The 16,364-nt window shown below is 49.6% G+C and overlaps 1 protein-coding gene across 1 annotated transcript in view; it reads right to left on the minus strand.

Moving 5' to 3' along the window:
- LOC135362480 (proline-rich protein 36-like) overlaps window positions 1-5,860 on the minus strand; it is a 49,032-nt gene extending 43,172 nt beyond the window's left edge. Inside the window, exons 1-5 of the mRNA XM_064577711.1 lie at window positions 5,311-5,860; window positions 4,920-5,257; window positions 4,599-4,877; window positions 4,309-4,406; window positions 2,928-4,078 (exon numbers count right to left, since the gene is read on the minus strand). Coding sequence (XP_064433781.1) covers window positions 2,928-4,078; window positions 4,309-4,406; window positions 4,599-4,877; window positions 4,920-5,257; window positions 5,311-5,860 — 2,416 coding nt within the window. The remainder of the gene's footprint in view (window positions 1-2,927; window positions 4,079-4,308; window positions 4,407-4,598; window positions 4,878-4,919; window positions 5,258-5,310) is intronic.
- Window positions 5,861-16,364: the final 10,504 nt, after the last annotated feature.

The raw sequence follows: 16,364 nt of genomic DNA on the forward strand, positions 1-16,364 counted from the left end.
TTGAACACAGTTCTGGAGGCCAAGAGCATGAAGTCAAGGAGTCAGCAGGGCCATGCTCCCTCCAGCCATTCTAGGAGGGAATCCTTCTTTGCCTCTTCAGTTCTGGTGTCTGTTCTCATTCTTTGGCTTGTGACATTGTCACTCTAATCTCTGACTCTGCTGTCCCATAGTGTTCCTTTTTGTGCGTCCATCTTCTTCTGTTTGTTAGAAGGACACCTATCATTGGATTTAGTGTGCACCTGGGCAATCTACAATGATCTCTCAATATCCTTAACTTAATTACATCTGTGTACTCTATATCTAAATATGATCACATTCACAGGCTCCAGGAGTTAAGATGTTGACATATCATTTTGCGGGCCACCATTCAATGCACTACAGAAGTAATACATTCACTTACTATTCTTTTAGTAACTGCAATCAAAGGTAAAAAGTATGCCTTTGACTTACTACAGACAAATATAAATTAGAGCCTCTGATCTTTTCCCAGAAAATATGAGGACACTAGAATACTTTAACTTCATTTACTACTCCCACAATCTACATATCATTGCTGAACTATATTTTATTGTATTCACTGTAAGCCCAAGAAGGCAGTGGAATATAAGGAACAATGCAGAGGATCATAGGGGAAGGGAGGAAAGATCAGAGAAGGAGACAAACCGTGAGAGACTCTTGACTCCAGGAAAAAAACTGAGGGTTGTGGAAAGGGAGGTGGGTGGGGGGATGGGGTAATTGGGTGATGGGATTTTTAAGGAGGGCACGTGTTGTGATATGCATTGGGTGTTATATGCAACTAATGAGTCATTGAACACTACACGAAAAACTAATGATGTACTATATGTTGGCTAATTGAATTTAAATTTTAAAAAAAGAAGGCATTATCACTCTGGAAAACTGTATGGAGGTTCGTCAAAAAGTTGAAAATAGAGCTACCCTATGATCCAGCAATTACACTACTGGGTATTTACCCCAAAGATACAAAGGTAGGGTTCCGAAGGGGTACATGCACCCCGATGTTTATAGCAGCAATGTCCACAATAGCCAAACTGTGGAAAGAGCCAAGATGTCCATCGACAGATGAATGGATAAAGAAGAGGTGGTATATATATACAATGGAATATTATGCAGCCATCAAAAGGAATGAGATCTTGCCCTTTGCAACGACGTGGATGCAACTGGAGGGTACTATGTTGAGTGAAATAAGTCAAACAGAGAAAGACATGTATCCTATGATCTCACTGATATGAGGAATTCTTAATCGCAGGAAACAAACTGAGTGTTGTTCGAGTGGGGGGTGGGTTGGGAGGGATGGGGTGACTGGGTGATAGACACTGGGGAGAGTATGTGCTCTGGTAAGCTCTGTGAATTGTGCAAGACTGTTGAGTCTCAGATCTGTACCTCTGAAACAAATGCAATATATGTTAAGAAAAAAAAAAAAGAAGAAGGTAGCGGGAGGGGAAGAATAAAGCGGGGGAAATCGGAGGGGTAGACGAACCATGAGAGACAATGGACTCTGAAAAACAAACTGAGGGTTCTAGAGGGGAGGGGGTGGGAGGATGGGTTAGCCTGGTGGTGGGTATTGAGGAGGGCACATTCTGCATGGAGCACTGAGTGTTATGCACAAACAATGAATCATGGAACACTTCATCTAAAACTAACGATGTAATGTATGGGGATTAACATAAGAATAAAAAAATAAATTAAAAAAAAGAAGGCATTATTATTGCTTTACACAGTTAATACATGGGCAGCACAACAAAATAGACAGAAATATTAAATTTTGGAAGTATCTAATTAATGAATATTTTTTTTTTTCTTCAAGAGGAAAAGGATCAATTGGATTTATTTTTTCAAGTGGATCTTTTTTATTTATCCATGTTTTTACTCTACAAATGCTTATTTAGTGTCTTCTCTGTGGCAGGGATTGGGAATAGAGGAGCAAACATGGCAGACAAATTCTCCAAAGCTTGGGTTATAAAACTGTTGAACTGGAATTTTTGCCTGGAGAGGATCTCTAAGATTATCCGGTAAAGTGTATTGCGATGTTGAGGAATCTGAGGTTTAGTAGGTTGAATGACTTTCTGTTCCAGGAGGTCACACAATCAGAACCATGGGGTCCTTAAGCTCCCCATGTAGTGTTTCTAATCTCTAGAGCAGACATGAGCTACCCACTGCATTTGAAGCAGGCAAGGCTATGTGGGCTCCAGCAGAAAACTGTTTTACGGACACAATGCATCTTCACCCCTTGGAAACTATCTCCTAAATGTATATCTTTGGTCAAATATAATACCCATGACCGATTCCGGAAAAAAACAAGATCTGTGGAAGGTTCTAGTCGTGGAAAACTTTAATATGTTATTAGTAATGATCATAAGAGTTAGTATCTCTTGAGCACACACAATATGCCAGCGTCTGTGTTAAGAGTTTTGTGGGGGCATTCAGGTCTCATGACAGCTTTATGAAGTTGGTGTCATGATGCTCATCCTTCTTTTAAATGTGAGGACGTTGACATCAGCCTGTTCAGGTGGTGACATGGCGAATGGTGCAAACAGGTGCTCACCTGGAGAACTGGGCCTTCTCCAACTCTAGGCAGTCCCAGATGTGAGTGCTGATCGACAGAAGATGCAGCTGTTCTTTCCAGGAGTTCCCTGAGCTGTTCTAGCAAATTCCCAAGATCACACCAGTCCTCCCAGAGAGAAGGGGAGAGAAGAGTGGCCTAGTCCTTTCCCCCTTCTCTTAAATCACTTGCTAGAATGCTGCCCTTGATGGTTCTTCTTTCACGTATTGAAGTAGTATTTTCCATCTAAATGTGGCCATTGCATCAGGAAGAGGGGGAGCTATGAAAACAGTCAATGTGTCCCATGTGGTTTGTCCACGCGGTGCTGGTACAGTGACACAGTGAAGGCAGGCGGCGGGGCAGGCACCTTGGCAGCAGGAGGTGGCAGGAAGCGTCGGCAGGAAGCGAAGGCAGGCGGCAGTGGCAGCGGGCCGGCAGGTGGTGACAGGAAGCGGCGGCAGGAAGCGAAGGCAGGCGGCGGGGCAGGGGGCATTGGCGGCGAAAGGCGGTGACAGGAAGCGGCGGCAGGAAGCGAAGGCAAGCGGCGGGGCAGGGGGCAGCGGCGGCGGCAGGTGGTGACAGGAAGCGGCGGCAGGAAGTGAAGGCAGGCGGCAGGGCAGGCGACAGTGGCAGCAGGCAGCAGCGCGGGCAGGCTGTGGTAAGCCGTGGCTGGCAGTCAGGCAGCCACAAGCAAGGGAGGCGGGCGGTGCGAGGAGGTAGCAGGCGTCGGCGGCAGGAAGCGGTGGGACGCAGGCAGCTGGGGCGGCAGGCAGGCAAGCCCCGGCAAGCGGCAGGCAGGCGGCAACAGGAAGCAGCGGCAGCGGTGTCAGGAGGCAGTGGCAGGAAGCGGTGACAGACAGCAGAGGCAGGTGGCGCGGGAAGGTGGCAGGAGGAGGCAGGCTGCAGCGGAGGCAGGCAGTGGGGGCAGCGGGCTGCAGGCGCCAGCGGTAGGCAGGCAGTGGCGGCAGATAAGAGGTAGCAGGTGCAGGCTGCAGTAAGCAGCGGCTGGCAGGCAGGCCACGGCAGGTAAGGGCCGCGGGTGGTGCAAGGATATAGCAAGTGGTGGCAGCAGGCAGGTGGCAGACATCAGCATTAGGCAGGCGGCAGCTGTGGCGATTGGCAGGTGGCAGCGTTAGGCCGGCGGTGCTGTCAGCGGTGGGGTTAGGCAGGCAGCTTTGGCATGCATTCTCGGGGTTAGGTAGCTGGGCCCGGTGGAACCAGGCTGCGGCAGCAGACGGCGGTGGCAGGCAGGCGGCCACGGATGCGGCGGGCAGCAGGCGGCGGGCGCAGGCAAGGGCGGTGGGTTGCAGAAGGCAGGTGGCGGCGGCAGGCAGAGGTAAGTGGCAGCAGGGGGCGGCAGTGGTAGTACTGACTGGTGGCGGCAGCAGGCATGCGGTGGCAGGAGGCGGTGGCAGGCAGCGGCAGGCAGGTGGTGGAAGTCGGTGACAGGTGGCAGCGGGCAGCAGCAGAGGTGGCAGTGGTGACAGCACCAGCGGGTGGCGTCCTCGCCTGCAGTGGCTACAGGGGCGGCAAGGGCTGCAGGGGCGCCAGCTTTGGGCAGCCCCGGGTCATTGGGTGGCAGTGTGTGGCAGCCTCAGCAGCAGGTGGCATTGGCTTCAGCCGGAGTCACGGGCGGGGGAAGCAGGCGCCGCGATAGGGGCGGGGTCAGCAGCAGGCGGGTCAGCGTTGGCAGCGTGGGTCAGTGTGGGGAGGGGCGCCGGAAGCGCCGGCGGGCATCTGCGGGTTACGCGGCGGCGTCCCCGGCGTTAGCGGCGTCCGCGGCGTTCGCGGCGTCAGGAGTAGTGCTGGCGTCAGTCGGCTTCAGCGTTGGGTAGCAGCGGACGCTCTGGGCAGCAGAGGCAGCAGCAGGAGTATCAGCAGCGAGCGGCGGCAGCGGTAGGTCCCGGGTTAGTGGGGGTCAGTATGTGGCAGCGGGAGGCGGTGGAGGCAGGGGAGGCAGGGGGCGGCAGTAAGCGGTGGGGGCAGGGAGGCAGGTAGCGGCAGGCAAGTGTGGTGGGCGGCGGCGGTAGGTGATTGCAGGCGGCGGCAGGAAGCGGTGGCGGGCTTGGGTAAGAAGCGGCAGGCAGGCAGGCGGCGGCGGCAGGCAGGCAAGGGCGGCGGGCGGTGGAAGGAGGTAGCAGGCAGCGGCGTCGGCAGGGGGCGGGGGCAGGCAGGGTGCGGCAGGCAGCTGGCAGACAGTTGCAGGCATGCTGCAGCACTGGGGGTACGCAGTAGCCGCAGGTGGCAACAGGCAGTGGCGGCAGGAAGTGGCGGCGGGCAGTGGTGGGGTCAGGTAGTGGCGGCCGGAAGGCCCCGGCTATGGGCAGGCAGGGGGCGGCGGCGGCAAGAGGTGGCAGACGGGGGCAGGCAGTGGTAAGCGGCGGCAGGCGCAGGTCCAGGCAGCAGCGTTAGGTAGGCGGCAGCGGTAGGCATGTGCTGGCGGGGGGCTGCCGTGGCGGGTAGTGGTAAGTGGCAGTAGGCGGGGGTAGGCGGCGATGCTGCAGGCCGTGGCGGGCTGCAGGCAGCAGGGGCCAGGCAGGAAGCGGCGGCTAACAGTCGCAGCCGGCCGTAAGCGGTGGCAGAAAGCGGCGGCAGGGGCAGGTGTCAGGGGGATGCGGGCCGCAGCGGGGGCAGGCAGTGAGGGCAGCAGACAGCAGCGGCGGCAGGTGGCAGCGGCTGGCGGTGGGGCCAAGCGGGCTGCAGGGGGCAGCGGCAGCAGGTGGCGGCGGTAGGCAGGCAACGTTGGCAACCATCGTCGAGGTTAGGCAGCGGAGGCTGGTGGCAGTAGCCGCAGATGGCAACAGGCGGTGGTGGCAGGAAGCAGTGGCAGGCGGTTGGCGGGGACAGGTGGTGGCCGCAGGCAGCAGTGTTAGGAAGGCGGGAATTGCAACTGTTGGGAGGCGGCAGTAGTAGGCATGCGTTGGTGGCGGACTGCGGTGGCGGGCAGTGGTAAGCGGCAGCAGGCGGCGGTGGTAAGGAAGCGGCAGCGGGCCGTGGCGGGCAACCGGCAGCGGTGTCAGGCGGCAGTGGCAGGAAGCGGTGGCAGACAGCGGAGGCAGGTGGCGCGGGAAGGTGGCAGGAGGAGGCAGGCTGCAGCGGAGGCAGGCAGTGGGGGCAGCGGGCTGCAGGCGCCAGCGGTAGGCAGGCAGTGGCGGCAGGTAAAAGGTAGCAGGTGCAGGCTACAGTAAGCAGTGGCTGGCAGGCAGGCCACGGCAGGTAAGGGCCGCGGGTGGTGCAAGGATATAGCAGGCGGCGGCAGCAGGCAGGCGGCGGGGACAGGCAGGTGGCAGAGAGCAGCATTAGGGAGGTGGCAGCGGTAGGCCGGTGGTGCCGGCAGCGGTGGGGGTAGGCAGGCAGCGTTGGCATGCATTCTCGGGGTTAGGTAGCTGGGCCCGGTGGAGCCAGGCTGTGGCAGCAGACGGCGGCGGCGGCAGGCAGGCGGTCATGGATGCCGGCGGGCAGCAGGCTGCAGGCGCAGGCAAGGGCGGTGGGTGGCAGAAGGCAGGTGGCGGCGGCAGGCAGAGGTAAGCGGCAGCAGGGGGCGGCAGTGGCAGACGGCAGTGGTAGTACTGACTGGTGGCGGCAGCAGGCAGGCAGTGGCAGGCGGCGGTGGCAGCATTGGTGGGCAGTGGCTGCAGGCAGCGGCAGGCAGGCGGTGGCAGTCGGTGGCAGGCGGCAGCGGGCAGCAGCAGAGGTTGCAGCGGTGACAGCACTAGCGGGGGGCGTCTGCGGCTGCAGCGGCTGCAGGGGCGGCAAGGGCTGCAGGGGCGCCAGCTTTGGGCAGCCCCGGGTCATCGGGTGGCGGTGTGTGGCAGCCTCAACAGCAGGTGCCATTGGCTTCAGCCGGAGTCACCGGCGCGGGAAGCAGGCGCCGCGATAGGGGCGGGGTCAGCAGCAGGCGGGTCAGCGGCGGCAGCGACGGTCAGCGTGGGGAGGGGCGCCGGAAGCGCCGGCGGGCAGAGTCGGGTTACCCGGCGGCGTCAGCGGCGTCAGCGGCGTCAGCGGCGTCAGCGGCGTCAGCGGCGTCAGCGGCGTCAGCGGCGTCAGCGGCGTCAGCGGCGTCAGCGGCGTCAGCGGCGTTAGCAGTATTGCTGGCGCCAGTCAGCTTCCACGTTGGGCAGCAGAGGAAGCTCCGGGCAGCAGAAGCAGCAGCAGGAGTATCAGCAGCGGGCGGCGGCAGCGGTAGTTGCCGGGTTAGTGGGGTCAGTATGTGGCAGCGGGGGGCGGTGGAGGCAGTGGAGGCAGGGGGCGGCAGTAAGCGGTGGGGGCAGGGAGGCAGGTAGCGGCAGTCAAGTGTGGTGGGCGGCGGCGGTAGGCGATTGCAGGCGGCGGCAGGAAGCGGTGGCAGGCTGTGGTAAGCAACGGCACGCAGGCAGGCGGCCGCGGCAGGCAGGCAAGGGCGGCGGGCGGTGGAAGGAGGTAGCAGGCAGCGGCAGGGGAAAGGGGCAGGCAGGCGGAGGCAAGGGGATGCAGGCAAGGGTGGCAGGCGGCAGCGGCAGGTAGGTGGCTGGGGCGGTAGGCAGCGATAATTGGCAGCAACTGGCGGGGGCAGCGGCCCGGTGGCGGTAGGGGCAGGGTCAGCGCTGGGCAGTCAGTGCCAGCAAGCAGCAGGCGGCAGAGGGCGGCAGCGTGGGCCAGCCGCGTCGGCGGTCAGAAGCATCGTCTGTGATGGGCAGCGGGTGTCAGTGGCGGTAGCTGGGGGCAGTGGCGGTAGCTGGGGGCAGTGGCGGTATGGCTGGGAGCAGAGGGAGCCGGGGGCATCGGCGTCCTTGGAACCCTAGCATGCTGCGGTTCCGAGGAAGAGGTGCCCCTCAGCCTGGTATCTGCAGGGGACACAGGGGGCCACACAGACCCAGTGGCCAAGCCTGAGACGGAGTGCCAAGTCCTGCTTCCTCCCATTGGGGAGGCCAGGTGAGTTCGGCCTCTGCTCTGGGCCTGAGCTTCAGTCTCTCCATCTGTAAAGTGGGCAGAACAGCCAAACCTTAGGGTTATGGTGCAGATTTAACGTAGGTAATGGGTTTCCTCTAGACTGGTTCAGAGTACAGGTTGTCATTCCTCTTATTCCACTTCCAGCTGTGTGTCCTTGAGCAAGATAGGTAATCGCCAGGCCTCAGAATTCTCATCTGAGAGATGGGCCTGCAAAGAGGACCTATATAGGCTTGTTTTGGGGATTTAGTGAAGTAGTACACAGAACCCATTTCCAAAGTCAATGTAAATCATGGTTCCTGGCACGAGATAAGTGCAGTAAGAGTCTTTGGGATTAATATCACAGAAGTATTAGTTATTGTTATTGCTAGCACTGGGGAAGGAACACCTTGATTGCCATCCTCATGATTATCATCGTGAGTTAATTGAGGAGCTGCTCTGTGCCTGGCACTGGCTAAGCATTCTACACCCTTTATCAGTTTGCACATCTCCGTGGGCTAGGATCCTGATAGGCCTCTGAGTCTTAGAGACGCAGGTAATGCTTGGAACCAGATTTCAAGCCCTTGTCTTTGCAGCTCCAAAACCTGTGCTTCCAACCTCTCCATGTTTGGGGCGTATCCGAAACCCTCATGCCTCTCTGCTTGACTCTGCACCTTACAGCTTAGAATAGGGCCTAACCCAGAGGAATACAGAGGGATAAGTATTCTCTATTTCTGTTACCATCGTAGTCTTTATTCACTCGCAGTGCTTTATGGGCACAGATGTAACGGCGGTGGTTAGTGATTCAGATCAAGAGCTGACAGACCATCCCAACTGAGAGAAATGAGACCCATTTTATGTGTTCCTCTCCCCCTAGAATGACGGTCAAGAGACAGTGATGACTCAGAGGTTGCCAGTGAGTTAAAGAAGTTGGCTGCCCAGCCGCAAGAGCCTGAGTAGACAGCAGCGGCGACCTTTGGTAGCATCTCAAAAGACACCTACACGATGGAACATGCCCAGGGATTTGGAAAACCGGTAAGGCACTTTCCATCCACCCTGCATTGTTCTTCCTCAACTTTTTCAGTATCTCCCAGGAACTCCCTGCTTCTTCCTGTACCCCTAAGCGGGATGCAGTGCCCAGTGCTCTGGGTAGAGAGGAGCCTAGCACTTTACATGCTGTTCTGTGCACGCACTCACCAGTGTACAAAGCTCTCCTTTAGCCTCTGTGAGGAACAGGAGGGCAGTTTCCCGCACAGATTTGGGCAGGTCCCTGCACTTTCTGAGTCCCCTGAACAATGGTGTACGGCTTACCTGTTTAAATCCAGTTTTGTCTTGGAGTGTTTTACAAGACCTTTTCCTTAGGATAACTTGTAAGATCACTCTCTTTACAACTTCGAAGCTTGTAATACAGTGTTATTAAATATAGCCGCCATGTTGTACGTTACATCCTGTGACTGACTGACTTTATACCTGTAAGTTTGAACCTTTGACCCCTGTCACCCATTTCACACCCATCCCCCTGCCTGTCAACCACCAATCTGACTGCTGTATCTTTAAGCTCAGTTTTTTGGTGTTTTTAGATTCCATATAAAAGTGTTGTCATAGAGTATTGGTCTCTGACTTCTTTCAGTTAGCATCGTGCCCTCAGGGTCCATCCATGTTGTTGTAAAAAGAACGATTTCGTTTTTTGTTATGGCTAAAGAGTATTGCAGTGTCTACATACACCACATCTTCCTTATCGATTCATCCCTCCGTGGACATGTAGGTTGTTCTCCTATCTTAGCTGTTATGAATAATGCTGCAGTGAACATGGGGGTTCAGGTATCTTTTCAAATGGGTGTTTTTGTTTTCCTTGGCTAAATGGCCAGGAGAAAAATTGCTGGATTGTAGGCTCGTTCTAGTTTTAATGTTTTGAGGAGCCTGCATACTCTTTTCCACAGTGGATGCACGTACCTACGTTCCCACCAACAGCTCACTGGGGTTCCCTTTCGGCCACATCCTTGCTAACATGTGTTATTTCTCATCTTTTTGATACTAAGTTTTCTAACCAGTGTGAGGTGCTATCCCATTGTTGTTTTGATTTGCATTTCCCTGATGATTCATGATGTTGAGCATCTTTTCACGTCCCTGTTGGATCTCTGGATGTCTTCTCTGGATAATGTCCATTTGGATAATCCTCCCACTTTTTAACCACTTTGTTTTTTTGCTGTAGTTATTGAGTGTAGGAGTGCTTTATATGTACTGGATACTAATCTTTTTTTTTTTTTTTAAGGATTTATTTATTTATTTATTTGAGAGAGAGAATGAGATAGAGAGCATGAGAGGGGGGAGGGTCAGAGGGAGAAGCAGACTCCCTGCTGAGCAGGGAGCCTGACTTGGGACTCGATCCCGGGACTCTGGGATCATGACCTAAGCCGAAGGCAGTCGCTTAACCAACTGAGCCACCCAGGCGCCCCTCCATACAAATTTTAAAGATTCTTTGCCTTATGTCTTTAAAACGTGTTTCGAATTTTGGTAAGAATTGCATTCAATCTCTAGACGGTTTTGGGTAGTGTAGACATTTTAACACTTAATTCTTCTAATCTATGAGCATGGAATGTCGATTTACTTGTGTTGTCTTCCGTTTCTTTCCTTAGTGTCTTACAGTTTTCAGTATATAGGCTTTCACCTCCTTGGTTAAATTTATCTTTAAGTGTTTTTTGTGTTGTTTTTTTTTTTGATGCAGTTTTAAATATTATTTTTTAAATTTATTTTCCTGTTCATTATTAGTATATAAAAATGGAACATATTTTTATGTACTTTTTATCCTGCAACTTTATTGAATCTGTTTAATAGTTTTTTTCATGTTGTTTTTAGGGTTTTTTTACATATAAAATGTCATTTGAATATAGTGACCTTTTTTTTTTTTCTTTAAAGATTTTATTTATTTATTTGAGACAGAGAGAATGAGAGACAGAGAGCATGAGAGGGAGGAGGGTCAGAGGGAGAAGCAGACTCCCTACCCAGCAGGGAGCCCGATGCGGGACTCGATCCCGGGACTCCAGGATCATGACCTGAGCCGAAGGCAGTCGCTTAAACAACTGAGCCACCCAGGCGCCCCTGAATATAATGACCTTTACTTCTTCCTTTCCAATTTGGATGTATTTTATTTCTTTATTTTTCTTGTGTAATTGCTCTGGCTAGGATTTCCAGTAGTATAATTGACCGTTGTCCATCGTCGGTTTGAATTGTGTGGTCCAATGAATACCTTTTTTATTCAGTAAATACAGGCATTGCTTGTAAAGGTATTGTCCTTTTGAATTTTTTTTTCTTTTAAAATGATTATTTATATTCTACTTACTTAACATACAGTGCAATATTGCTTTCAGGAGAATTCCGTGATTCATGACTTGCTTACAACCCCTACTACTCATCATAACAGTGCCCTCCTTAATCCCATCACCCAGCTAGACCATCCCCCAAACACCTCCCCTCTGTCAAATCTCTGTTTTCCAGCATCAAGAGTTTCTTACAGTTTGTTTCCCTCTCTGTTCTTTGTATTCCCCCTCCCATTTGTTGATCTGTTTTGTTTCTTAAATCCTTAGGAGTGAAATCACATGGTATTCGTCTTTCTCTGACTCACTTATTTTGCTTAGCATAATACACTCTAGCTTCATCAGGATTTTTTTTTTTAAAGAATTTATTTATTTCTTTTTCTTTTTTTTTAATTTTATTATGTTATGTTAGTCACCATACAATACATCATTACTTTTTGATGTAGTGATCCACGGTCCATTGTTTTCGTATAACACCCAGTGCTTCATGCAGTACGTGCCCTCCTTAATACCCATCACTGGGCTAACCAATCCCCCCCACCCCCCTCTAAAACCCTGTGTGTTTCTCATGTCCATAGTCTTTCATGGTTCATCTCTCCCTCCAATCCCCCCCCCCATTTTTCCCTTCCTTCTCCTCATGTCCTCCATGTTTTTCCTTATGTTCCACAAATAAGTGAAACCATGTGATAATTGACATTCTCTGCTTGACTTACTTCACTTAGCATAATCTTCTCCAGTCCCATCCATGTTGATGTAAAAGGTGGGTATTCATCCTTTCTGATGGCTGAGTAATATTCCATTGTATATATGGACCACATCTTCTTTATCCATTCATCTGTTGAAGGGCATCTCGGCTCTTTCCACAGTTTGGCTGTTGCGGACATTGCTGCTATGAACATTGGGGTGCATATGGCCCTTCTTTTCACTACATCTGGGTCTTTGTGACAAATACCCAGTAGTGCAATTGCTGGGTCATAGGGTACCTCTATTTTTAAATTTTTGAGGAACCTCCACACTATTATTTTTTGACAGAGAGAGACACAGCAAGGGAGGGAACACAAGCAGGGGGAGTTGGAAAGGAAGAAGGAGGCTCCCCACAGTCTTTGGATCCAATGCGGGGCTCGATCCCAGGACGCTGGGATCATGACCTGAGCCGAAGGCAGACGCTTAATAACTGAGCCCCAAGCTCCATCAAGATTTTCTTAATCACACTCTTTTTCTCTAGCTTACTTTGTTGTAAGAATACAGTCTATAATACATGTAACATTCAAAATATGTCTGAATCAAATCTTTGTGTTCCTGATAACTTTTGTGGTCAACAGTAGGATATTAGTATTTCAGTTTTGGGTGACTCAAAAGTATTCTCAGATTTTCAACTGCACAGGGGTTGGCAACCCTAATCCCTGCATTGTTCAAGGGCCAACTGTATGTTGAATAGAAGTGGCGAGAGTGTGCATCCTTGTCTTGTTCCTGATCTTAGAGGAGAAGCTTTCGGCTTTCACTCTTGCATAGGACGTGGCTTCTCAGGTATGGCCTTTATTAGGTTGAGTTACATTCTCTGTATACCTGCTTTGTTGAGAGCTTTTATCAAAATGGGTGTTGCGTTTTGTCAGATGCTTTTTCTGCATTGGTGGAGAAGATCATACGATTTTTACCCTTTGTTTTGTTAATGGGGCCTATTTCTTTGATTGATTTGTGGATGTTGAACCCCCCTTGCATCCCTGAAATAAATCTGACTTGTTCATACTTCTTCCTGTATTGTTGAATTTCGTTTGCTCTTCTTTTGTTGAGGATTTTTATATCTATGTTCATCACAGATACGGGTCTGTAATTTTCTTTTCTTGTGGTATTTTGGTAGGGTTTGATAAGGGCAATGCTGGCCTCCTAAAAGGAGTTGAGAAGCATTCCTTCCTCTTGTATTTGTGGAAAAGTTTGAGAAGGATTGGTATTCATTTTTCTTTGAAAATTTGGTAGAATTCACCAGGAAAGCCATCTGGACTCCTGACTGTTGAGAGGTTTTTAATTACTCATTTTGTTTCCCTACTGGTAATTGGTCTGTTCAGAATTTGTCTCTTCATGATTCATTCTTGGAAGGTTGTGTGTTTCTTGGAATTTATCCTTTCCTTTTGGACGGTCAAACTTGTCGGGGTGTAATTGTTCACAGTAGTCTCTTATGAGCCTTTGTCTATGGTATCAATGGAAACATCTTTTTCATTTCTGATTATGTGTACTCATTCTTTTTTTTTTTACCTTGAGGCTAGCTGAAAATTTGTCAGCTTTTTTCTTTTCTTTCTTTCTTTTTTTTAAAGATTTTATTTATTTATTTGAGACAGAGAGAATGAGAGAGACAGAGAGCACATGAGAGGGCGGGAGGGTCAGAGGGAGAAGCAGGCTCCCTGCTGAGCAGGGAGCCCGATGCGGGACTCAATCCCGGGACTCCAGGATCATGACCTGACCCGAAGGCAGTCACTTAACCAGCTGAGCCACCCAGGCGCCCTCAGCTTTTTTCTTTTCAAAGAACCAGCTCTTTTGTTGATCTTTCTATTGCCTTCATAGTCTGTATTTGATTTATTTGTTCGAGATGTTACTTCCTTTCTTCTATTAAATTTGGGCTTCCGTGTTCTTTTTCTGGTTCCTTGAGGTGGAAAGTTAGGCCGCTTATTTGAGACGATTCTTGTTTCTTGATTTACGCCTGTATCACTACAAACTACCGTCTTAGAAACACTGTTTTTAAAATTTTTTAATTTTTTTTTAAAATTTTTATTATGTTAATCACCATACATCATTAGTTTTAGATGTAGTGTTCCATGATTCATTGTTTGTGCATAACACCCCGTGCTCCATTCAGAATGTGCCCTATTTAATACCCATCACCAGGCTAAACCATCCTCCCACCCCCCTCCCCTCTAGAACCCTCAGTTTGTTTTTCAGAGTCCATCATCTCTCATGGTTCATCTCCCCCTCCACTTTCCCCCCCTTTATTCTTCCCCTCCTGATATCTTCTTCTTCTTTTTTTTTTTTTTTGTTTCTTAACATATATTGCATTATTCGCTTCAGAGGTACAGATCTGAGATTCAACCGTCTTGCACAATTCCCAAGGTTTACCAGAGCACATACCCTCCCCAATGTCTATCACCCAGTCTTCCCATCCCACCCCCCACTCCAGCAACCCTCAGTTTGTTTCCTGACATTAAGAATTCCTCATATCAGTGAGGTCATTTGATACATGTCTTTCTCTGTTTGACTTATTTCGCTCAGCATAATGCCCTCCAATTCCATCCACCTCGTTGCAAATGGCAAGATCTCATTCCTTTTGATGGCTAACTAATATTCCATTGTATATATATACCATTTCTTCCTTATCCATTTATCTGTCGATGGACATCTTGGCTCTATCCACAGTTTGGCTATTGTGGACATTGCTGCTATAAACATCGGGGTGCATGTACCTCTTCGGGTCCCTACATTTGTATCTTTGGGATAAATACCCAGCAGTGCAGTTGCTGGATCATATGGTAGATCTAGTTTCAACTTGTGGAGGAATCTCCATACTGTTTTCCAGAGTGGCTGCACCAGCTTGCATTTCCACCAACAGTGTAGGAGGGTTCCCCTTTCTCTGGATCCCTGCCAACATCTGTCCTTTCCTGACTTGTTAATTTTAGCCATTCTGACTGGTGAGAGGTGGTATCTCATTGAGGTTTTGATTTGGATTTCCCTGATGCCGAGCGATGTTGAGCACTTTTTCATGTGTCTGTGGCCATTTGGATGTCTTCTTTGGAAAAATGTCTGTTCATGTCTTCTGCCCATTTCTTCATTGGATTCTTTGTTCTTTGGGTGTTGGGTTTGATAATTTTGGATACTAGCCCTTTATCTGATATGTCATTTGCAAATATCTTCTCCCACTCTGTCGGTTGTCTTTTGGTTTGGTTGACTGTTTCTTTTGCTGTTCAAAAGCTTTTTATCTTGATGAAGACCCAATAGTTCATTTTTGCTCTTGCTTCCCTTGCCTTTGGCAATGTTTCTAGGAAGAAGTTGCTGAGGCTGAGTCGAAGAGGTTTCTGCCTGTGTTCTCCTTTAGGATTTGGATGGACTCCTGTCTCACATTGAGGTCTTTCAACCATCTGGAGTCTATTTTTGTGTGTGGTGTAAGGAAATGGTCCAATTTCATTCTTCTGCATGTGGCTGTCGAACTTTCCCAACACAATTTGTTGAAGAGACTGTCTTTTTGCCATTGGACATTCTTTCCTGCTTTGTTGAAGATGAGTTGACCATAGAGTTGAGGGTCTACTTCTGGGCTCTCTATTCTGTTCCATTGATCGATGTGTCTGTTTTTGTGCCAGTACCATAGTGTCTTGATAATGACAGCTTTGTAATAGAGCTGGAAGTCCGGAATTGTGATGCCGCCAGCTTTGCTTTTCTTTTTCAACATTCCTCTGGCTATTCGGGGTCTTTTCTGGTTCCATACAAATTTTAGGATGATTTGTTCCATTTCTTTGAGAAAAGTGGATGGTATTTTGGTGGGGATTGCATTGAATGTGTAGATTACTCTAGGTAGCATTGACATCTTTACAATATTTGTTCTTCCAATCCATGAGCATGGAACGTTTTTCCATTTCTTTGTGTCTTCCTCAATTCCTTTCATGAGTATTTTATAGTTTTCTGAGTACAGGTCCTTTGTCTGTTTGGTTAGATTTCTTCCTAGGTATCTTATTGTTTTGGGTGCAATTGAAAATGGGATTGACTCCTTCATTTCTCTTTCTTCTCTTTCATAGGAATGCCACTGACTTCTGTGCATTGATTTTATATCCTGCAACTTAACTGAATTCCTGTATGAGTTCTAGCAGTTTTGGGGTGGAGTCTTTTGGGTTTTCCACATAAGGTATCATATCATCTGCAAAGAGTGAGAGTTTGACTTCTTCTTTGCCGATTTGGATGCCTTTGATTTCTTTTCATTGTCTGATTGCTGTGGCTAGGACTTCGAATACTATGTTGAATAGCAGTCGTTGTAGAGGACATCCCTGCCGCGTTCCTGACCTTAGGGAGAAAGCTCTCAGTTTTTCCCCATTGAGAATGATATTCGCTATAGGTTTTTCATAGATGGCTTTTATGATACTGAAGTATGTACCCTCTATCCCTATACTCTGAAGAGTTTTGATCAAGAAAGGATGCTGTACTTTGTCCAATGCTTTTTGTGCATCTATTGAGAAGATCATATGATTCTTGTTCTTTCTTTTGTTAATGTATTGTATCACGTTGTTTGATTTGCGGATGGTGAACCAACCTTGCAGCCCAGGGATAAATCCCACCTGGTTGTGGTGAATAATCCTTTGAATGTACTGTTGGATCCTATTGGCTAGTAGTTTGGTGAGAATTTTTGCATCCTTGTTCATCAGGGATATTGGTCTGTAATTCTCCTTTTTGATGAGGTCTTTGTCTGGTTTGGGGATCAAGGTAATGGTGGCCTCATACAATGAGTTTGGAAGTTTTCCTTCCATTTCTATTTTTTGGAACTGATTCAGAAGAATAGGTATTAATTCTTCTGGAAATGTTTGGTAGAATTCCCGTGGGAAGCCATCTGGCCCTGG

The sequence above is a fragment of the Mirounga angustirostris genome, unplaced genomic scaffold (assembly GCF_029215605.1).
Source record: "Mirounga angustirostris isolate CCGP_5_RB_7025 unplaced genomic scaffold, mMirAng1.0.hap1 SCAF_14, whole genome shotgun sequence".
In the NCBI taxonomy this organism is placed as follows: Eukaryota; Metazoa; Chordata; class Mammalia; order Carnivora; family Phocidae; genus Mirounga; species Mirounga angustirostris.